Genomic DNA, 24,340 nt, shown 5'->3' with positions numbered 1-24,340 from the left:
CACACACACACACACACACGCTGCCTGAACCTGGACCAGAGATCACTAACACAGCCACGCTGCCTGACCCTGGACCAGAGGTCACACACACACACACACAGCCACGCTGCCTGAACCTGGACCAGAGGTCACACACACACAGCCACGCTGCCTGACCCTGGACCAGAGGTCACACACACACAGCCACGCTGCCTGACCCTGGACCAGAGGTCACTAACACAGCCACGCTACCTGACCCTGGACCAGAGGTCACTAACACACAGCCACGCTGCCTGACCCTGGACCAGAGGTCACTAACACAGCCACGCTGCCTGACCCTGGACCAGAGGTCATGACCTGTACTGTTTGATAGAAACTCTCCTCATTGTTGATGTCTCCCACCTCATCTCACATAGCTTATACAGCTGACTATCTAATAATAACAACAACATGCCATTTAGCAGATGCTTTAATCCAACAATACTTATGTGACTGATGATGATGATGATAAGACTGATTCCTTGGTGATGTTGTGTTCATAGTGTGGATATGAACACCATCATCTCTCCTCCGAGGCTACCATCTCCGAGGCTACCATCTCCGAGGCGACCATCTCCGAGGCTACCATCTCCGAGGCTACCATCTCCGAGGCTACCATCTCCGAGGCTACCATCTCCGAGGCTACCATCTCCGAGGCGACCATCTCCGAGGCTACCATCTCCGAGGCTACCATCTCCGAGGCTACCATCTCCGAGGCTACCATCTCCGAGGCTACCATCTCCGAGGCTACCATCTCCGAGGCAACAATCGCAGTCAGAGTGCAGTAGAACTGCAGTACGCTGCAAATACCAAGTCCAAAATAACACTTGTTTTACTGCAGTACATTTGCAGTGTAACTGCAGTTAGAGTGCAGTATAGTAATACATATAATATATATACAGTAATATATAATAATATATAGTAATGATATAGTATATTCTGGAATTAGTGTGTCCAGAATATTCCAGTCAACTGCAGTTAATGCACTTTTTTACTGCACTTTTGAAACTACAATCTTTTTAGGTGTTTAGGCAAATTGGGCGTTAACATTTACTTAGCGAGCGCTCTAATATACCACGGCTGCCAGCCAATCAGCATTCAGCGCTCGAACCCCCAGTTTAGAATGAAATGTGGAGCTTTATAGTTAGGTGATGACGTCAGCGCCCCCTACCTTCAAAATGATTCCCCAATCATCTATTATTCTAAAACACATCGCTTGTCGCAAAAAAGTTAGACAAGACAAATAATCCACCCGTCGAGACAAATAATCCACCCGTCGATAAAAATGTATCCGCCCTGTCCCTTCCCCGTGTCCCAAAGCTGTCCCTTACACGTGTCCCAAAGCTGTCCCTTACACGTGTCCCAAAGCTGTCCCTTACACGTGTCCCAAAGCTGTCCCTTACCCGTGTCCCAAAGCTGTCCCTTACCCGTGTCCCAAAGCTGTCCCTTACCCGTGTCCCAAAGCTGTCCCTTACCCGTGTCCCAAAGCTGTCCCTTACCCGTGTCCCAAAGCTGTCCCTTACCCGTGTCCCAAAGCTGTCCCTTACACGTGTCCCAAAGCTGTCCCTTACACGTGTCCCAAAGCTGTCCCTTACACGTGTCCCAAAGCTGTCCCTTACACGTGTCCCAAAGCTGTCCCTTACACGTGTCCCAAAGCTGTCCCTCTCTCGTGTCCCAAAGCTGTCCCTCACACGTGTCCCAAAGCTGTCCCTTACACGTGTCCCAAAGCTGTCCCTTACACGTGTCCCAAAGCTGTCCCTGACACGTGTCCCAAAGCTGTCCCTTACACGTGTCCCAAAGATGTCCCTTACACGTGTCTCAAAGATGCCCCTACACGTGTCCCAAAGCTGTCCCTTAACCGTGTCCCAAAGCTGTCCCTTACACGTGTCCCAAAGCTGTCCCTTACCCGTGTCCCAAAGCTGTCCCTTACACGTGTCCCAAAGCTGTCCCTTACACGTGTCACAATATTTTTTTTGTGCTATTGTTTTTGTCAAATAAACCTGGGTCAATGGAAACCTACTGAAATGCCAAACATTGTCATCATGGCAAACTTGACAGTTGTCATGACAATGACAAGGGAAGGAGAGTGTAATTAGTGTAATGTTAGCTAGCTACATAGTTGTCTTTGTATCAAAGATAAAGGTAAGATAAAGGTAAACGCAGCCATTGCTAGCTAGCCAACTCTACCAGCTAGCAGTACTGTATCATTTTTAGTCAATAAGATTTTTGCAACGTAAGCTTAGCTTTCTGAACTTGAGACGTGTAGTCCACTTGCGTAGCTAGCAGGACTGACTTTGTGTTAGCTAGCCAACGTTTAATTACTTCTGCGTTATGAAAGGAACTAGACACGGACACGAATGATCCATTGATAGTTTGTTGTAACCAAGTATTGATGCTAACCGTGTGTTATTGGATGCTAGCATGCTAGTTAGTTAGCTACGGCGTCATAGGACACGGCGCACTGGGTGGGTTTCACGGAAGAATACTGTACCAAGTTATCTAGCTGAATAAACTAAGTTTGAGCCTATTCCTGGAAACATTGAACCACTGTAGTTTACATCAATTATCATTTCTAAAGTGGAAGTTGGAAAAGTTATATTTGAGTGTTTCAGTGAATGGTTAGTGAGGGAGGCCCTGCTCTCTCGCTTCCCCAGTTGTTTAGTTAATTTTCATTCCAATCTCCTTTGCATTAGCGTAGCCTCTAATGTAGTCTGTCAACTATGTGTCTGTCTATCCCTGTTCTCTCCTCTCTGCACAGGCCACACAAACGCCTCACACCGTGTGGCCGCTGCCACTCTAACGTGGTGGTCCCAGCGCGCACGACCCACGTGGAGTTCCAGGTCTCCGGCAGCCTCTGGAACTGCCGGTCTGCGGCCAACAAGGCAGAGTTCAACTCAGCCTATGCTACCCTCCAGTCCCTCGACTTCTTGGCGCTGACGGAAACATGGATTACCACAGAAAACACTGCTACTCCTACTGCTCTCTCCTCGTCTGACCACGTGTTCTCGCACACCCCGAGAGCATCTGGTCAGCGGGGTGGCGGGACTGGAATCCTCATCTCTCCCAAGCGGACATTCTCTCTTTCTCCCCTGACCCATCTGTCTATCTCCTCCTTTGAATTCCATGCTGTCACAGTCACTAGCCCATTCAAGCTTAACATCCTTATCATTTATCGCCCTACAGGTTCCCTTGGAGAGTTCATCAATGAGCTTGACGCCTTGATAAGTTCCTTTCCTGAGGATGGCTCACCCCTCACAGTTCTGGTTGAATTTAACCTCCCTACGTCTACCTTTGACTCATTTCTCTGCCTCCTTTCCACTCCTCTCCTCTTTTGACCTCACCCTCTCGCAGTCCCCCCCTACTCACAAGGCAGGCATTACGCTTGACCTCATCTTTACTAGATGCTGGTCTTCTACTAATCTCACTGCAACTCCCCTCCAAGTCTCCGACCACTACCTTGTATCCTTTTCCCTCTCGCTCTCCTCTAACACTACTCACTCTGCCCCTACTCAGATGGTATTGCGCTGTCGCAACCTTCGCTCTCTCTCTCCTGCTACTCTCTCTTCCATCCTATCATCTCTTCCCTCTGCTCAATCCTTCTCCAACCAATCTCCTGATTCTGCTTCCTCAACCCTCCTCTCCTCCCTTTCTGCATCCTTTGACTCTCTATGACCCCTATCCTCCCGGCCGGCTCGGTCCTCCCCTCCTGCTCCGTGGCTTGACGACTCATTGCGAGCTCCCAGAACAGGACTCCGGACAGCCGAGCGGAAATGGAGGAAAACTAGCCTCCCTGCGGACCTGGCATCTTTTCACTCCCTCCTCTCTACATTTTCTTCTCCTGTTTCTGCTGCTAAAGCCACTTTCTACCACTCTAAATTCCAAGCATCTGCCTCTAACCCTAGGAAGCTCTTTGCCACCTTCTCCTCCCTCCTGAATCCTCCTCCCCCTCCCCCCTCCTCCCTCTCTGCGGATGACTTCGTCAACCATTTTGAAAAGAAGGTTGACGACATCCGATCCTCGTTTGTTAAGTCAAACGACACCGCTGGTCCTGCTCACGTTGCCCTACCCTATGCTTTGACCTCTTTCGCCCCTCTCTCTACAGATGAAATCTTGCGACTTGTGACGGCCGGCCGGCCGCCCAACAACCTGCCCGCTTGACCCAATCCACTCCTCTCTTCTCCAGACCATTTCCGGAGACCTTCTCCCTTACCTCACCTCGCTCATCAACTCATCCTTGACCGCTGGCTACGTCCCTTCCGTCTTCAAGAGAGCGAGAGTTGCACACCTTCTCAAAAAACCTACACTCGATCCCTCCGATGTCAACAACTACAGACCAGTATCCCTTCTTTCTTTTCTCTCCAAAACTCTTGAGCATGCCGTCCTTGGCCAGCTCTCTTGCTATCTCTCTCAGAATGACCTTCTTGATCCAAATCAGTCAGGTTTCAAGACTGGTCATTCAACTAAGACTGCTCTTCTCTGTGTCACGGAGGCTCTCCGCACTGCTAAAGCCAACTCTCTCTCCTCCTTCTAGACCTATCTGCTGCCTTTGATACTGTGAACCATCAGATCCTCCTCTCCACCCTCTCCGAGTTGGGCATCTCCGGCGCGGCTCACTCTTGGATTGCGTCCTACCTGACAGGTTGCTCCTACCAGGTGGCGTAGTGAGAATCCGTCTCCGCACCACGTGCTCTCACCACTGGTGTCCCCCAGGGCTCAGTTCTAGGCCCTCTCCTACTCTCGCTATACACCAAGTCACTTGGCTCTGTCATATCCTCACATGGTCTCTCCTATCATTGCTACGCAGACGACATACAATTAATCTTCTCCTTTCCCCCTTCTGATAACCAGGTGGCGAATCACATCTCTGCATGTCTGGCAGACATATCAGTGTGGATGACAGATCACCACCTCAAGCTGAACCTCGGCAAAACGGAGCTGCTCTTCCTCCCGGGGAAGGACTGCCCGTTCCATGATCTCGCCATCACGGTCGACAACTCCATTGTGTCCTCCTCCCAGAGTGCTAAGAGCCTTGGCGTGACCCTGGACAACACCCTGTCGTTCTCCGCTAACATCAATGCAGTGACCCGATCCTGTAGGTTCATGCTCTACAACATTCGCAGAGTACGACCCTGCCTCACACAGGAAGCGGCGCAGGTCTTAATTCAGGCACTTGTCATCTCCCGTCTGGATTACTGCAACTCCCTGCTAGTGGGGCTCCCTGCCTGTGCCATTAAACCCCTACAACTCATCCAGAATGCCGCAGCCCGTCTGGTGTTCAACCTTCCCAAGTTCTCTCACGTCACCCCGCTCCTCCGCACACTCCACTGGCTTCCAGTTGAAGCTCGCATCTGCTACAAGACCATGGTGCTTGCCTACGGAGCTGTGAGGGGAACGGCACCTCCGTACCTTCAGGCTCTGATCAGGCCCTACACCCAAAGAAGGGCACTGCGTTCATCCACCTCTGGCCTGCTGGCCCCCCTACCTCTGCGGAAGCACAGTTCCCGCTCAGCCCAGTCAAAACTGTTCGCTGCTCTGGCACCCCAATGGTGGAACAAGCTCCCTCACGACACCAGGACAGCGGAGTCAATCACCACCTTCCGGAGACACCTGAAACCCCACCTCTTTAAGGAATACCTGGGATAGGATGAAGTAATCCTTCTAACCCCCCCCCCCCCCCCAAAAAAAAAGATATAGCTGTACTATTGTAAAGTGGTTGTTCCACTGGATATCATAAGGTGAATGCACCAATTTGTAAGTCGCTCTGGATAAGAGCGTCTGCTAAATGACGTAAATGTAAATGTAAATGAGAGTATGTGGGTGATTTTTGCTTTATCTTAACCACACTGTACCCTCTGACTGAAGTCACACATCAACAGAACACACAAACACTCAACAGAACAGAGTAGCATGCCTATTCAGAACATCCTCCATCAATCTACCTGTCAAAGCCACAGCAGGCAGGATGGTGGTAACACAATGGTAGTAAACTCCCTCGACCTCACACACACACACGAAGTAGCAGTTCTGTCGTAAAGGGTTGGTCTCATAAAACATTTATCAGACACACACCTATCATTACTCTCTACAGTCACTGTGCTGAGCGAGGAACACAAAGTGTCTCAGACACACAGACAGTAAGATCTTCCAGAGACAGACACACGCATAGACTAGACCCAGAGACAGACACACGCATAGACTAGACCCAGAGACAGACACACACATAGACTAGACCCAGAGACAGACACACACATAGACTAGACCCAGAGACAGACACACGCATAGACTAGACCCAGAGACAGACACACGCATAGACTAGACCCAGAGACAGACACACGCATAGACTAGACCCAGAGACAGACACACGCATAGACTAGACCCAGAGACAGACACACACATAGACTAGACCCAGAGACAGACACACACATAGACTAGACCCAGAGACAGACACACGCATAGACTAGACCCAGAGACAGACACACGCATAGACTAGACCCAGAGACAGACACACGCATAGACTAGACCCAGAGACAGACACACGCATAGACTAGACCCAGAGACAGACAGGAGAGCGTTGTCATGACTGCCAAAACACCATCTCACTCAAACCAAAGTATCAAAACTGTGTGTAGCCTAACTGTTGTTGTGGAATTAGGGCTGGTCGATATATATCCAATTCATTAGAATGGATGTTTTAGTTCGATGTTACAAACATCTTTTATTTTTTGATGAGGGGTTTTCTTTTTGGTCTCATCTCCTTCCCTCCTCCTCCTGTGCTGTGACGCCAAGCCCCTCCTCCTCCTGTACTGTGACACCAAGCCCCTCCTCCTCCTGTGCTGTGACGCCAAGCCCCTCCTCCTCCTGTGCTGTGACGCCAAGCCCCTCCCTCCTGTGCTGTGACGCCAAGCCCCTCCTCCTCCTGTGCTGTGACGCCAAGCCCCCCTCCTGTGCTGTGACGCCAAGCCCCCCCTCCTGTGCTGTGACACCAAGCCCTCCCTCCTGTGCTGTGACACCAAGCCCCTCTCCTCCTGTGCTGTGACACCAAGCCCCCCCCTTCTGTGCTGTGACACCAAGCCCCCCCTTCTGTGCTGTGACACCAAGCCCCCCTCCTGTGCTGTGACACCAAGCCCCCCTCCTGTGCTGTGACACCAAGCCCCCCTCCTGTGCTGTGACACCAAGCCCCCCCCCTTCTGTGCTGTGACACCAAGCCCCTCCTCCTCCTGTGCTGTGACACCAAGCCCCTCCTCCTCCGGTGCTGTGACACCAAGCCCCTCCTCCTCCTGTACTGTGACACCAAGCCCCTCCTCCTCCTGTGCTGTGACACCAAGCCCCTCCTCCTCCGGTGCTGTGACACCAAGCCCCTCCTCCTCCGGTGCTGTGACACCAAGCCCCTCCTCCTCCGGTGCTGTGACACCAAGCCCCTCCTCCTCCTGTGCTGTGACACCAAGCCCCTCCTCCTCCTGTACTGTGACACCAAGCCCCTCCTCCTCCTGTACTGTGACACCAAGCCCCTCCTCCTCCTGTACTGTGACACCAAGCCCCTCCTCCTTCTGTGCTGTGACACCAAGCCCCCCCCCTTCTGTAGTGTGACACCAAGCCCCCCCCCTTCTGTAGTGTGACACCAAGCCCCTCCTCCTTCTGTACTGTGACACCAAGCCCCTCCTCCTTCTGTACTGTGACACCAAGCCCCTCCTCCTTCTGTACTGTGACACCAAGCCCCCCCCCTTCTGTACTGTGACACCAAGCCCCCCCCGCCACTCACAACAACAAAGAGGAAAGATCTCTTTTTCCTCTCTGACAACAACAGTTTCAACTCGCTGTTTGCATTTGAGTTTTGGTCCAACAGAATGGGTGAGCTGGACAGAGAAACACACTGAGACGTTATTTTACTGTAATAGAGAAGTTAACCTTTCTAACTAATACCCTTTATATGTCTCAACTCCCAACATGTAGAACAGACCCCCCTAAAACAGTCAATGAACATGTATCTCAGTGTCTGTCGCGTGGCATTGTGTACCACGTACCGCTAGCAGCATTTAACCACATGCTGTTATGTGCAGGCTGTCTAGAACAGTGCTTCCCAACCGGGGATACCAGGACCCCTGGGGGTACTTGGCCTATCCACAGGGGGTACCTGAGAAGACTGATGAGACCACAGGCCTGCTGGGAAAATGCACATGAGGGGTACTACGGGCAGAGCAACATTCAGTTGGTGGTACAGTAACCGTAAAAGGTTGGGAGCACTGGTCTAGTCTGTTTTATAAATGTGCAATGGGCATAAAAAACATTGTATAAGGATTTGGCAACTTGTTCTCATTCTGAGAAATAAGCATCTTCTTATCCAGGAAGCCACTTGATTTCAACATCTTAACAAAATGATCAGGCTGTTGTTCCAACAGATGGAGACGGACAGGAGGGTGTATTCATAACAGTTCAACTGTTATACCTTGTTAGCAAGCAGTTTTTTTTATTTAACTAGGCAGGTCAGTTAAGAACAACTTCTTATTTACAATGACGGCCCACCCCACCACACCCCAGCCAAACCCTAACCCGGATGACGCTGGGCCAATTGTGCGCTGCCCTATGGGACTCCCAATCATGGCTGGTTGTGATACAGCCTGGAATCGAACCAGGGTCTGTAGTGACACCTCTAGCACTGAGATGCAGTGCCTCAGACCGCTGCAACACTCGGGAGCTAAATGTAAATATTAGCTGGCTACTCACTAGCACCTGGGTTTGTGCTGGAGAGATTATTTCTGACTTCATTTTCTATACTGCCTGCTAGCAGATGTTGGCCATTATTCATGGATGTGCATGGAGCTGGTTACATTTGGAACAAAAAGGGGATTGTTCATAGACAGACTTGAAAGCCAGTGATTATTGCAAAAAAAGCAGGTTAAAGTATTTTGATAAGTAATGTAATGATTGGTGGGTCTTATGGTCGTGGAAGGCTCATATTTAACCTAGGAATCATTGTACAAGCCCTGAACTCATTACATTATTGCTGACTGTTTGAAATGCAGTGTATTGACCTTTAATTGTGCAACCACTCTTATTTAGAGAAAACGTTTAAAAAATATATAACCCTATGATAATAGCTGCATCATCACAACAAAATTAATGGATACATTCATTAATTCATATTATTTCCATTACAAGCTAAGAGACTACAGTACAAACCCATTAGCTCTGATCCTTCACTTAGTGTGTGTGTGTGTGTGTGTGTGTGTGTGTGTGTGTGTGTGTGTGTGTGTATAAAGAACCATTAGCTCCGTTCCTTTACTTGGTGGTAAACGATGGGCCAGTCCAAATCAAATCAGCTACAAGCCACACTTCCTCTGCTGCAAATTACCCTCTCTACAACACACACACACACACACACACACACACACACACACACACACACAGGGGGGAGAGAGAGAGACACACACACTTCCTGTCTTTGAGATGTAATGGTGGTGGTAATGTGATTTCCCTGACCGTAAATCTGACCTGTCATCAGTCAGGGAGCAGTGTTCAGGAAGCCAAACACACATTCTCAGAGGAATTCCATTCGAGAATTCACGATTAGAACTAAAGCCTAAACCTTCACGATTATATAATAAATAAATGCCATTCTAGATTCTAAAACCAGCATTTCACAAACTACAAAGACTCTAGCCTACATTTGAAGTGAAGTGATAGCTGGAGTATTTCTAATTTGATAAGAAATTAAATAGCTAACGTTAGCTAGATTGTTTACAAGAAAGCGTGTACTACAATAGTAGTCAGCTACAAGTATAAGGTCAGTAATGTTTGTCAACAAAGTGGCTAGCATCAGCTGTGGCTACATAAGAAGTTAACTAGCTCCAAGCTAACTGGCTAGCTACAATGTTACATTTAGTTAGCATTACAAGCTACATCCGAACGCCGGGGGTTCACATATCGTTGCAAAATGCATCGATTGGGTAGCTGCATTCGATGATAAATTGACGCGACTGCAACAGTAGCTAACGGTGATAGACATCTTCAATCAAAACAAAGCCATAGAAAATCGCTGACTACACACAACAGCGACGTAGCAGGCCCAACACATAGCTAACGCTCAACTAGCCGCCTCCGGTTACCATCTTTGGCAGATGGCTAGCTAACTTGCTAACCAGTTAACATTTAGAATTGTTATAGCAAAAATTAAAAAAAGATAGACGCAAACTACAACCACGCACATACATTGCAGAAATGTATATTTTCTTTTTTTTATATATACAACTTTAGAAATTATTATAATAGAAACAGACGTTTGCGTTTGACCAGTGTAACCGTTTACCTGCAAGAGAAGTCCCAATCAAAGAAGGATGTTGACAGAACTGGGATAGTAGCTCCCGTGTAGCACGCTCCTTGCGTAAAACGCTACGGTGGCTGACTGGTTCGTCCTAACGTAGTACGTCCCACTTTTTTTTAGAACAAACCCCAAAATATTATAACGGGAATACTGGACCAGAAAATACGGACAATGAGAAATAGGTTATTTTATCCCTCATGAGGCCTTGTCGGTGGACACAAGCCTGCAGTCGATTTTACGTACAGACCCAGATAAGTCCTTTGTTCGTGGGCAAACATGAACAATAGCTCTTGGCCCTCCCTCCTCCTTCTCTCTCTCTCCAGCGCTCACTCGCTTGTGCGCTGCTCCTCTCCTCCTGTCCAGTCACCCGCTCTCTCTCTATCCTTAGAATGAAAGATCCGGTAGAACGAGAGAACACCGTCCGCCACCTACTTACTCTCGTACCCTATCCAGTCTCCCTTCCCCCTCTGTCCTTCTGCAACACGGCGCATAGGTTGTTGGCTAAGCATTTTTTCTGTACCATCGCTGAGCTCTCTCTATCGCCATAACTGACATGTATGGAAATTGACCTAATCCTCAAAGAGAAAACCGTCTGCGACAGAACCGAACAGAGACGTGTGTTAGGATAGTTATGGTCGAACAATAATGGAATAGTGCGATGATGGGCGAAATTGTATTTGTTGTCGTGAAATTAAAGGCAAAGCTATCATCATCACTAGGTGTCATCGCCTAGTTTAAATATTGGTCTTGAATTCATTGACACTGTCTACTCTAGATCAATCGGTTTTTTTTGGGGGGGGGGGCAAAACAGATCGATAAATCAAATTGACTGTCCCAATTGAACAGGAGATCATACTACACACGTCTGGGGAGTTTAATGACTCCCAACAAATAATGCTTTTATAAATGACATCTTGAAACACTAACAAATAGTGTTGAATATAAACTTTTCTGAGAGATATAGGCAAATAATGTATACACATGTGTAGGCTATGTGATAAAACTCATACATAGGCCTATTAATGTTATTGCCCAATGGATTTTCGTACAGAATAATACAAAATGCTCTGAGACCATGTTCTATTGCCCAATGGATTTAAGCACAGAATAATACAAAATGCTCTGAGACCATGTTCTATTGCCCATATGAAACCTTTTCCATAAAGAACAAATCATACTAAATCCTAAAAGGTTTACAGCTTAAATTAACTTGTAGGTGTGAAAAGCTTTAAAACATTGCCGTGTGTGTCTACTTACAGCAATATAGTATACACATGCACATTCACAAACAGCTTCTGCTTGCCACCTCAAGAGTTAACTAAAAGCAGACACACACATACACACACACACACACACACACACAATAACACACATACACACACACACACACACACACACAAATGCACACAATAACACACACATACACACACACACACACAGCTTTTGCTTGCCACCTCAACAGTTAACTAAAATCAGACACACATACGCACACACACAAATGCACACAAACACACACACAATAACACACACACACACACAGAGATTTTGCTGGCCGCCTCATCAGTCAAATAAATCAGACACACACACACACACACACACACACACACACACACACACACACACACACACACACACACACACACACACACACACACACACACAAATGCACACAAACACAATAACACACACACACACAGATTTTGCTGGCCGCCTCAACAGTCAACAAAAAACACTAAGCTGAAAGGAGAAGCAGTAGAACACTTAATCCTCCTAAATCATTGCACATTTTAATCATATATGGAGAAGAGAGGGAGAGAAAGAGGGAAGGAGAGGAAGGAGAGGGAGAGAGGGGGAGAGAGAGGAAGGAGAGGGAGAGAAAGAGGGAAGGAGAGGAAGGAGAGGGAGAGAGAGGGGGAGAGAGAGGAAAGGGAGAGAGAGAGAGATGGAGAGAAAGAGGGAAGGAGAGGAAGGAGAGGGAGAGAGAGGAAAGGGAGAGAGAAAGAGAGATCCGCATGTGTCCATACTGGTGGGGTTAAAAATAACAAGAGTCAAGACCATGTCAGTGGGTTGTTGAGAGAGTGTGTGTGTGTGTGTGTGTGTGTGTGTGTGTGTGTGTGTGTGTGTGTGTGTGTGTGTGTGTGTGTGTGTGTGTGTGTGTGTGTGTGTGTGTGTGTGTGTGTGTGTGTGTAACACAGAAAATACAGAGGGTGTCAGGGTGATACAGACGTTGTAGAATTCCAAGATGTTATTTTCCTCAAAATGTAAGTGGGGAGGCAAAATAGGAAATAGGTCAGCACTGAGTGTTTGACATGTTGGGGGGGTCTGGCTCTCCTCTACTCAAGATGATAGAAGGAGTGGGGAGAAGGGGGGGGGGGCAGAGAGAGACAGACAGACAGAGAGCGAGATAGAAAGACAGGGAGAGAGAGAAAGAGAGAGACAGAAGGAGAGAGAGAGGAAGAGAGAGAGAGAGAGAGAAGCCCCCCCAAGCCCGAGCCTGGCAACCTCCACACACAGGGATTAACCCTCGCCATGTACCATTTCAATAGGAGAGCCTTGCACACACACGCTTTCTCTCTCTCTCACACACCTACACACACACACACACACACACACACACACACACACACACACACACACACGAGGATTAACTCCTGTGTGTCTATCTGAATGGCTGACTCTTAGCTCCTCTCCAGTTGTGACACCATTGACTGGGGTGTGTTACCATGGTTACAAAGGCCAGTGAATATAATAAAGGCAAATCCACATCACTATGTCATAGTGCCTCTGACAGACTACTTCCCATCCCCCAAACACAGCACGCACAAGCACGTATACACATACATGCACACACGTGCGGGCACACAAGCGCACACACAACTAAAGCACCCAGACCGCTCCCTACTCACTTCCCCCTAACATGTGAGCTACTACACACACACACACACACACACACACACACACACACACACACACACACACACACACACACACACACACACACACACACACACATTCAGTCTCACGCCTAAAGCTGTGTGTAGCTGTTATTATACATAGTAATCACGGATTAAGAAATACAATGAATCAAAAAGTCCGTCCACTTACACATCAAAGATGAAATACCACTGTACATCCTGAGATTACATAGTTTAGACCTGTCAATACTGGAATTACATCCAAATGTACGGTTTGGTATCACTTTACTTGACCCCTTTGTCATAATGCTACATATTAGTGTCATAATGCTACATAATAGTGTCACAATGCTACATAACAGTGTCAAAATGCTACATAACACTGTCATAATACTACTTACAGTACATAACAGGGGAGAGAGAGACTCACCTGCTCCAGTCTCTAATTCCTCAGTCATTGCCATTGTGTTACCTCACAGTTCTACACTACCATGACTAACTGACAATACTGGACTACTTCTCTCTCTCTCTCTCTCTCTCTCTCTCTCTCCCTCCCTCCCTCCCTCCCTCCCTCCCTCCCTCCGTATGATATCTCCTATCCCCAGACTGGCGCAGCTGAGGGGCATGTGTGTGTGTGTATTACTCCTCCACTCCCCTGTCAACAGGAAGCTGAACGACACACACGTCTGTCAACGTTCTGATAACAACCGTCTCACTCTCCCTGCTCACCCCCGCAGTAGCACCAACTCTGCCCTAGACACTGATCTAATGTCAGTTTTATATTACTCATCAAATGGTTAAAGTTTGGATTGGGGGAGAAAGAACTGATCCTGGAACTGTGTCTAAGGGTGAGTGTAGATCCTTGGCCAATCCCTGCCCTAGTTTATTTAAGGTCAGTTTTATATTCTCTGTAAATTGGTTAAGGTTAAGCTCGGAAGAGAGGAAGCTGATCCTAGATCTGTGCCTATAATGACCACCCAGAGGCCCACCACTGTTTAGGGGCGTTAGACCTATATTCTTTCAGTAATATACAAAAATAGAGCTATATTAATCTAAAGTTGAAGTCGGAAGTTTACATACACTTAGGTTGGAGTCATTAAAACTTGTTTTTCAACCACTCCACAAATTTCTTGTTAACAAACTATAGTTTTGGCAAGTCGGTTAGGACATCTACTTTGTGCATGACACAAGTCATTTTTCCAACAATTGTTTACAGACAGATTATTTCACTTATAATTCACTGGATCACAATTCCAGTGGGTCAGAAGTTTACATACACTAAGTTGACTGTGCCTTTAAACAGCTTGGAACATTCCAGAAAATAATGTCATGGCTTTAGAAGCTTCTGATAGGCTAATTGACATAATTTGAGTAAATAGGAGGTGTACCTGTGGATGTATTTCAAGGCCTACCTTCAAACTCAGTGCCTCTTTGCTTGACATCATGGGAAAATCAAAAGAAATCAGCCAAGACGTCAGAAAAAAAATTGTAGACCTCCACAAGTCTGGTTCATCATTGGGAGCAATTTCCAAACGCCTGAAGGTACCACGTTCATCTGTACAAACTATATTACGCAAGTATAAACACCATGGAACCACGCAGCCGTCATACCGCTCAGGAAGGAGACGCGTTCTGTCTCCTAGAGATGAACGTACTTTGGTGCGAAAAGTGCAAATCAATCCCAGAACAACAGCAAAGGACCTTGTGAAGATGCTGGAGGAAACAGGTACAAAAGTATCTATATCCACAGTAAAACAAGTCCTATATTGACATAACCTGAAAGGCCGCTCAGCAAGGAAGAAGCCACTGCTCCAAAACCACCATAAAAAAGCCAGACTACGGTTTGCAACTGCACATGGGGACAAAGATGGGACTTTTTGGAGAAATGTCCTCTGGTCTGATGAAACAAAAATAGAACTGTTTGGCCATAATGACCATCATTATGTCTGGAGGATAAAGGGGGAGGCTTGCAAGCCGAAGAACCCCATCCCAATCGTGAAGCACAGGGGTGGCGGCATCATGTTGTGGGTGTGCTTTGCTGCAGGAGGGGCTGGTGCACTTCACAAAATAAATGGCATCATGAGGGAGGAAAATTATGTGGATATATTGAAGCAACATCTCAAGACATCAGTCAGGAAGTTAAAGCTTGGTCACAAATGGGTCTTCCAAATGGACAATGACCCCAAGCATACTTCCAAAGTTGTGGCAAAATGGCTTAAGGACAACAAAGTCAATGTATTGGAGTGGCCATCACAAAGCCCTGACCTCAATCCCATAGAAAATGTGTGGGCAGAACTGAAAAAGTGTGTACGAGCAAGGAGGCCTACAAACCTGACTCAGTTACATCAGCTCTGTCAGGAGGAATGGGCCAAAATTCACCCAACTTATTGTGGGAAGCTTGTGGAAGGCTACCTGAAACGTTTGACCCAAGTTAAACAATTTCAAGGCAATGCTACCAAATACTAATTGAGTGTATGTAAACTTCTGACCAACTGGGAATGCGATGAAAGAAATAAAAGCTGAAATAAATCATTTTCTCTACTATTACTCTGACATTTCACATTCCTAAAATAAAGTGGTGATCCTAACTGACCTAAGACTGGGAATTTTTACTAGGATTAAATGTTAGGAATTGTCAAAAACTGAGTTTAAATGTATTTGGCTAAGGTGTATGTAAACTTCCGACTTCAACTGTACATGAAATCCACCATCACATCCTCTCTCTCCTACTACCGCCTGGAGCTAGCTTGTTACCCTTAGGATATCCCCCCTACCCCTACCCCAGTGTGGTAGACTGTGTTCTGATCACAGAGAAGAGTAATGTTAGGGTTCTAGAAGGAAATCCCAAAGAGACTTTTCTGTCTGATACCACATTCTGAATGATCACAGAACAACAATCACAAAACATACTGTCTGATACCACATTCTGAATGATCACAGAACAGCAATCACAAAACATACTGTCTGATACCACATTCTGAATGATCACAGAACAACAATCACAAAACATACTGTCTGATACCACATTCTGAATGGTCACAGAACAGTCATAAAACATACTGTCTTTGATACTGCAGCTATTCATGTTCTGACAGACACGCACACGCACAGAGACACACACACACACACACACACACACACACACAGACACACAGACACACACACAGAGACACACACACACACAGACACACACACACACACACACACACACACACACACACACACACACACACACACACACACACACACACACACACACACACACACACACACACACACACACACACACACACACACACACACACACACACACACACACCTTAGTGCCAGTCTGCCAGTCTGAGTAGTGGCTGTTCTGTGTCATTGAGGCGCCCTCCTGTGGCACAATATGACACTGCATTTATTTTCATTCAGCTCAACTCTCTCTCTCTCTCACACACACACACACACACACACACACACACACACACACACACACACACACACACACACACACACACGGACGCACACACACGGACACACACACGCACACGCACACACGCACACACACACAGGCTGAATTCTCTAGTAAGGATTTGTCCGACTCAACCAGCCAGAACTCTTCCAATACAACTGCGTCATTGAAATGGTCTAGTGTTTGTATAATGTGTATCTGGATGACATGAACAACAATAAAGGTTCAGCTTGTTGTGATGTTGATATCAGAAATGAGTCATTCATATTAATAATATGTCATGTAATAACATTCAGTATGAATACATGGTGATGTATTGTAATACCATACCATCTGAACGGTACAGTGTGGGTGTGTGTGAGTCAGTGTGTGTAGAACTAGTGCCATCCTGCGTGGTGTGTGGTGTGTGTCTGCTTACAGGGCTGAGGAGAGGAGAGGAGGGGAGATGACAGTGCCCTGATGCTCTGTCCTCCCTGCTGGATGCTAGAGGCCATTTTGTTCCTGATCTCACAGAGAGAGAGACAGGTCTCGGCCAATGACAGCTCAGGTCTGGCTCGGATCGGCCAATGACAGCTCAGCTTGGCAGAAAACACCGAAACACTCAGTCTGGGTGGGAGGGATCGAGTGAGTGTCGTTTCTCTCTCTGCCTACTGGCTGCCTGCTCCCTCTCTCCCTCTATCTGCTCCCTCTCTCCCTCTTCCTGCTCCCTCTCTCCCCATCACCTCTCTTTCCTCCCACTCTCTCTCTCCCTTCCCTCTCTCCCAACCTCCCTCTCTTTCTCTCTCCTATTCCTCTCCTTCTCTCCCTCTCTCTCCCCCATCCCTCTCCTCCCTCCTCTCTTGTTGTGCAACCCTCCCTCTTAACAGAACAGGCTGAGGGAGGCTTTGTGAGGTTGCTGTTGTGCAACCCCCCCTCTCTCTGTCTCTCTCCCTATCTACCTCTCTCGCTCTCTCTCTCTCTCTCTCTCTCTCTCTCTACGCCTCTCTCTCTGCTCTCTGTTTCTGCTTTAACTCATTTTTCCTGCTAATCAAGAACATACCATGTGACTTTCTGCATGAGAGGGCACAGTCCTCCCGTCCTCCCTTGCTCGCTCTATCCCTCCCTCATTCCCTCCCTCCCTTTGCTCTGTGCACCCAGCGTGTGCCAGCAATAAGTGGAGTCAGAGAGGAGGGAGGGAGGGAGAAAGGACAGAGAGAGATATGGTTCAGAAGAACAGGCAGAAGGGAGGGTGAAGGAGAGAGAACGAGGGAATGAGAGAGAGAGAGAGAGAGAGAGGCCAGGATGATTAGATAGGCAGAAAGAGAGAGAGTATAGTATATTACTGAGGAGGTGCTAGGTAGAAAGAGAGAGAGTATAGTATATTCCTGAGGAGGTGCTAGGTAGAAAGAGAGAGAGTATAGTATATTACTGAGGAGGTGCTAGGCAGAAAGAGAGAGAGTATTGTATATTACTGAGGAGGTGCTAGGTAGAAAGAGAGAGAGTATAGTATATTACTGAGGAGGTGATAGGTAGAAAGAGAGAGAGTATAGTATATTACTGAGGAGGTGATAGGTAGAAAGAGAGAGAGAGTATAGTATATTACTGAGGAGGTGATAGGTAGAAAGAGAGAGAGTATAGTATATTACTGAGGAGGTGCTAGGTAGAAAGAGAGAGAGTATAGTATATTACTGAGGAGGTGATAGGTAGAGAGAGTATAGTATATTACTGAGGAGGTGCTAGGTAGAAAGAGAGAGAGTATAGTATATGACTGAGGAGGTGCTAGGTAGAAAGAGAGAGAGTATAGTATATTACTGAGGAGGTGCTAGGTAGAAAGAGAGAGAGTATAGTATATTACTGAGGAGGTGCTAGGTAGAAAGAGAGAGAGTATAGTATATTACTGAGGAGGTGCTAGGTAGAAAGAGAGAGAGTATAGTATATTACTGAGGAGGTGCTAGGTAGAAAGAGAGAGAGTATAGTATATTACTGAGGAGGTGATAGGTAGAAAGAGAGAGCGTATAGTATATTACTGAGGAGGTGATAGGTAGAAAGAGAGAGAGTATAGTATATTACTGAGGAGGTGCTAGGTAGAAAGAGAGAGAGTATAGTATATTACTGAGGAGGTGATAGGTAGAAAGAGAGAGAGTATAGTATATTACTGAGGAGGTGCTAGGTAGAAAGAGAGAGAGTATAGTATATTACTGAGGAGGTGATAGGTAGAGAGAGTATAGTATATTACTGAGGAGGTGATAGGTAGAAAGAGAGAGAGTATAGTATATTACTGAGGAGGTGATAGGTAGAAAAAGAGAAAGTATAGTATATTACTGAGGAGGTGCTAGGTTCTATTTTAAGCAATGTCTCAACATCTTCTACCCTCTAATTCTGACACACACACACACACACACACACACACACACACACACACACACACACACACACACACACACACACACACACACACACACACACACACACACACACACCTTGTTCGTTGACTCACTCCCCAATGTTTATGTCATACACATGTTCAGGCATATGCTGTACACACACCCATGTGCACACACACACACACACACACACACACACACACACACACACACACACACACACACACACACACACACACACACACACACACACACACACACACACACACACACACACACACACACACACACACAGACACACAAACACACACACACAGGCCACACAAGAAGGGGAGGTTTCTTGTGTTGAACATGGTGCTGGAATGTAAACACTGTGTCTTCCCAGTGAGAGAGGGAGAGAGACATTTTCCCTTTTGTATTTTAACTAGTTGCACATCGTTATAACACTGTATATAGCCATACTATGACATTTGAAATGTCTGTAATTGTGAGTTTAAGGTTTACTTATAATTTTTTATTGTTTATTTCACTTTCGTCTATTATCTGTTTCACTTGCTTTGGTAATGTAAACATATGTTTTCCATGCCAATAAAGCCATATGAAGAGAGAGAAGAAAGAGAGAGGAAGAGATAGAAGGAAGAGAAGAGGTACAGGGAGGGAGAAGTGTAGATTGATGGAAGAGAAGAGGTACAGGGAGGGAGAAGTGTAGATAGATGGAAGAGAAGAGGTACAGGGAGGGAGAAGTGTAGATAGAAGGAAGAGAAGAGAGTACAGGGAGGGAGAAGTGTAGATAGAAGGAAGAGAAGAGGTACAGGGAGGGAGAAGTGTAGATAGATGGAAGAGAAGAGGTACAGGGAGGGAGAAGTGTAGATAGATGGAAGAGAAGAGGTACAGGGAGGGAGAAGTGTAGATAGAAGGAAGAGAAGAGGTACAGGGAGGGAGAAGTGTAGATAGAAGGAAGAGAAGAGGTACAGGGAGGGAGAAGTGTAGATAGAAGGAAGAGAAGAGGTACAGGGAGGGAGAAGTGTAGATAGAAGGAAGAGAAGAGGTACAGGGAGGGAGAAGTGTAGATAGATGGAAAAGAAGAGGTACAGGGAGGGAGAAGTGTAGATGGAAGGAAGAGAAGAGGTACAGGGAGGGAGAAGTGTACATGGAAGGAAGAGAAGAGGTACAGGGATGGAGAAGTGTAGATAGATGGAAGAGAAGAGGTACAGGGAGAGAGAAGTGTAGATAGATGGAAGAGAAGAGGCACAGGGAGGGAGAAGTGTAGATCTTGTTGTGATCTTGAAGTTCTCTGTAGTTAGACTCTAGAGGACTCTGGCTAGAGAAACCAACTGTAGAAGTTCTCTGTCGTTAGACTCTAGAGGACTCTGGCTAGAGAAACCAACTGTAGAAGTTCTCTGTAGTTAGACTCTAGAGGACTCTGGCTAGAGAAACCAACTGTAGAAGTTCTCTGTAGTTAGACTCTAGAGGACTCTGGCTAGAGAAACCAACTGTAGAAGTTCTCTGTAGTTAGACTCTAGAGGACTCTGGCTAGAGAAACCAACTGTAGAAGTTCTCTGTAGTTAGACTCTAGAGGACTCTGGCTAGAGAAACCAACTGTAGAAGTTCTCTGTAGTTAGACTCTAGAGGACTCTGGCTAGAGAAACCAACTGTAGTTGCAGTCTCAATGCTTCACTATTGAAACTATTACGAACATTCTCTTTAGTGGGGTTTATGTTGTTGTTGTGGGGAAAGTAGGTCCTTATATCTGGTCGCTTGGTGTAGGGATACTGCACTGGTGTATGGATACTGTAGTTATGGGACAGTTAGCGTAAATACTGTAACTGTTGCCAGCCCCATGCCCTTAGGCTGCTTGTTATGCGGATCTCTCTCTCTCTCTCTGTCTCTCTCTCTCTCTCTCTGTCTCTCTCTCTCTCTCTCTGTTCAATTCAAAGGGATTTATTGGCATGGGAAACATGTTTACATTGCCAAAGTAAGTAAAATAGACACTTAACTAAAGTGAAAAAATAACAGTAAACATTACACTCACAGAAGTTTCAAAGGAATAGCGACATTTCAAAGATCATATTATATTCTCTCTGTCTAAATTCACCTCAGAAAATAGAATAGTGAAAGAAAGAAAGAAAGAAAGAAAGAAAGAAAGAAAGAAAGAAAGAAAGAAAGAAAGAAAGAAAGAAAGAAAGAAAGAAAGAAAGAAAGAAAGAAAGAAAGAAAGAAAGAAAGAAAGAGAAAGAAATGAGAAAGAAAATAAAAGAGAACAATGCTAGTGTGGAACAAACACAGTTCTGTCACTCCTTTCCTGGTTGCCTCCCAAGTGGCACCCTATTCCCTATAAACTACTACTTTTGACCAGAAGCCTGTGTACTGTAGTACACTACAAAGGGAACGGGGGTGTCATTTGGGACACAAACCTTGTCTTTAGGAAATTTCCATGACTGCGTTCATTGAGTATGCTATCTGACCACAAGATTCTCCAGATTTTAAACAAACGTTCCCGCCTCATTCCCCTGAACCACACACACACACATACATGTTCCTGCCGCTCTAGAACCACAAACACATGTTCCTGCCTCTCTAGAACCACACATACATGTTCCTGCCGCTCTAGAACCACAAACACATGTTCCTGCCTCTCTAGAACCACACACACATGTTCCTGCCTCTCTAGAACCACAAACACATGTTCCTGCCTCTCTAGAACCACAAACACATGTTCCTGCCTCTCTAGAACCACAAACACATGTTCCTGCCTCTCTAGAACTACACACACACACACACACACACACACACACACACACACACACACACACACACACACACACACACACACACACACACACACACACACACACACACACACACACACACACACCTTGTTCGTTGACTCACTCCCCAATGTTTATGTTCCTGCCTCTCTAAAACCACACACACATGTTCCTGCCTCTCTAGAACCACACACATGTTCCTGCCTCTCTAGAACCACACACACACACACACACATGTTCCTGCCTCTCTAAAACCATACACACAGGTTCCTGCCTCTCTAGAACCACACACACATGTTCCTGCCTCTCTAGAACCACACACACATGTTCGTGCCTCTCTAGAAACACACACACTCACACACACACACACACACACACACACACACACACACACACACACACACACACATATTCCTGCCTCTCTAGAACCACACACACATGTTCCTGCCTCTCTAGAACCACACACACACACACATGTTCCTGCCTCTCTAGAATGACAAACACACACACACATGTTCCTGCCTCTCTAGAACCACACACACACACATACACACACACTCGCGCGCCTCCCTTGAACAGGCTCGTTTAACGGCTGAGGAGGCAGCGTATGCCTTCGTGCCACGGGGCACTGCCTCTTCGAGATTGGAAACACACACACCGATTGAAATCACACATGAGAACACACACACACATATGCAAACACACACACACACACACACACGTCAGCTGGTGTATATGTGAGTGTTTGCCCTTCCCGATAGCAGTCTTTTAGTTCTGTCTCTCTCTGTATCTCTCTCTGTGTCTCTCTCTGTGTCTCTCTCTGTGTCTCTCTCTGTGTCTCTCTCTGTGTCTCTCTCTGTGTCTCTCTCTGTGTCTCTCTCTCTGTGTCTCTCTCGCTCTATCCCTGTTTAAAAGAGTCTGTCCTAGTGGCAGGCGGTATTGTCTCTTTGGTCCCTTGTCCCTATGTCCTCACCCCTCATGTTGACACACACCAGCGCCTGCGCATGCGTGCACACACACACACACACACACACACACACACACACACACACACACACACACACACACACACACACACACACACACACAGTCGCAAGAAAAAGTATGTGAACCCTTTGGAATTACCTGGATTTCTGCATAAATTGGTCATCAAAGTCACAACAATAGATAAACACAGTCTGCTAAACTAATAACACACAAACAATTACAATTTTACATGTCTTTATTGGACACACCGTGTAAACATTCACAGTGTAGGGTGGGAAAAGTATGTGAACCCTTGGATTTAATAACTGGTTGACCCTCCTTTGGCAGCAATAACCTCAACCAAACGTTTTCTGTAGTTGCCGATCAGACCTGCACAACGGTCAGGAGGGATTTTGGACCATTCCTCGTTACAAAACTGTTTTAGTTCAGCAATATTCTTGGGATGTCTGGTGTGAACCGGTCTCTTGAGGTCATGCCACAGCATCTCAGACGGGTTGAGGTCAGGACTCTGACTGGGCCACTCCAGAAGGTGTATTTTCTTCTGTTCAAGCCGTTCTGTTGTTGATTTACTTCTGTGTTTTGGGTCGTTGTCCTGTTGCATCGCCCAACTTCTGTTGAGCTTCAATTGGCGGACAGAAAGCCTTACATTCTCCTGCAAAATGTCTTGATAAACTTGGGAATTCATTTTTCCGTCGATGATAGCAAGCTGTCCAGAGCCTGAGGCAGCAAAGCAGACCCAACCCATGATGCTCCCTCCACCATACTTTACAGTTGTGATGAGGTTTTCATGTTGGTGTGCTGGGCCTTTTTTTCTCCACACATAGTGTTGTGTGTTCTTTCCAAACAACACAACTTTAGTTTCATCTGTCCACAGCATATTTTGCCAGTAGCGCTGTGGAACATCCAGGTGCTCTTTTGCGAAATTCTAATGTGCAGCAATGTTTTTTTGGACAGCAGTGGCTTCTTCCGTAGTGTCCTCCCATGAACACCATTCTTGTTTAGTGTTTTACGTATTGTAGACTCGTCAACAGAGATGTTAGCATCTTTCAGAGATTTCTGTAAGTCTTTAGCTGACACTAGGATTCTTCTTAACCTCATTGAGCATTCTGCGCTGTGCACTTGCAGTCATCTTTGCAGGACGGCCAATCCTAGGGAGAGTAGCAACAGTGCTGAAATTTCTCCATTTATAGACAATTTGTCTTACCGTGGACTGACTTTTAGAGATACTTTTGTAACCCTTTCCAGCTTTATGCAAGGCAACAATTCTTAATCTTAGGACTTCTGAGATCTCTTTTGTTTGAGGCATGGTTCACATCAGGCAATGCTTCTTGTGAATAGCAAACTCAGATTTTGTGAGTGTTTTTTATGGGGCAGAGCAGCTCTAACCAAAATCTCCAATCTCATCTCATTGATTCGACTCCCGGTTAGTTGACTCCAGACTCCAATTATCTTTTGGAGAAGTCACTAGCCTAGGGGTTCACATACTTTTCCCAACCTACACTGTGAATGTTTATATG

The 24,340-nt window shown here is 46.4% G+C and overlaps 1 protein-coding gene across 3 annotated transcripts in view; it reads right to left on the bottom strand.

The window, feature by feature from the left end:
• The window catches only part of LOC106564370 (LIM domain-binding protein 1), an 84,990-nt gene that overhangs the window by 55,567 nt on the left and 5,083 nt on the right, over nucleotides 1-24,340 (bottom strand). The window contains exon 1 of one of the 3 annotated variants that reach the window (XM_045690906.1): nucleotides 13,682-13,794. The exons of 1 other annotated variant lie outside the window; for it this stretch is intronic. In XM_045690906.1, coding sequence (XP_045546862.1) covers nucleotides 13,682-13,715 — 34 coding nt within the window. In that variant the 5' untranslated portion in view covers nucleotides 13,716-13,794. Of the gene's footprint in view, nucleotides 1-10,321; nucleotides 10,842-13,681; nucleotides 13,795-24,340 lie in introns of those variants that run through there. One more of the 3 variants, XM_045690909.1, reaches the window with a different exon arrangement.

This window comes from Salmo salar, chromosome ssa12 (genome assembly GCF_905237065.1).
Source record: "Salmo salar chromosome ssa12, Ssal_v3.1, whole genome shotgun sequence".
NCBI lineage: Eukaryota > Metazoa > Chordata > Actinopteri > Salmoniformes > Salmonidae > Salmo > Salmo salar.
This window is presented reverse-complemented; position numbering and strand designations above follow the sequence as displayed.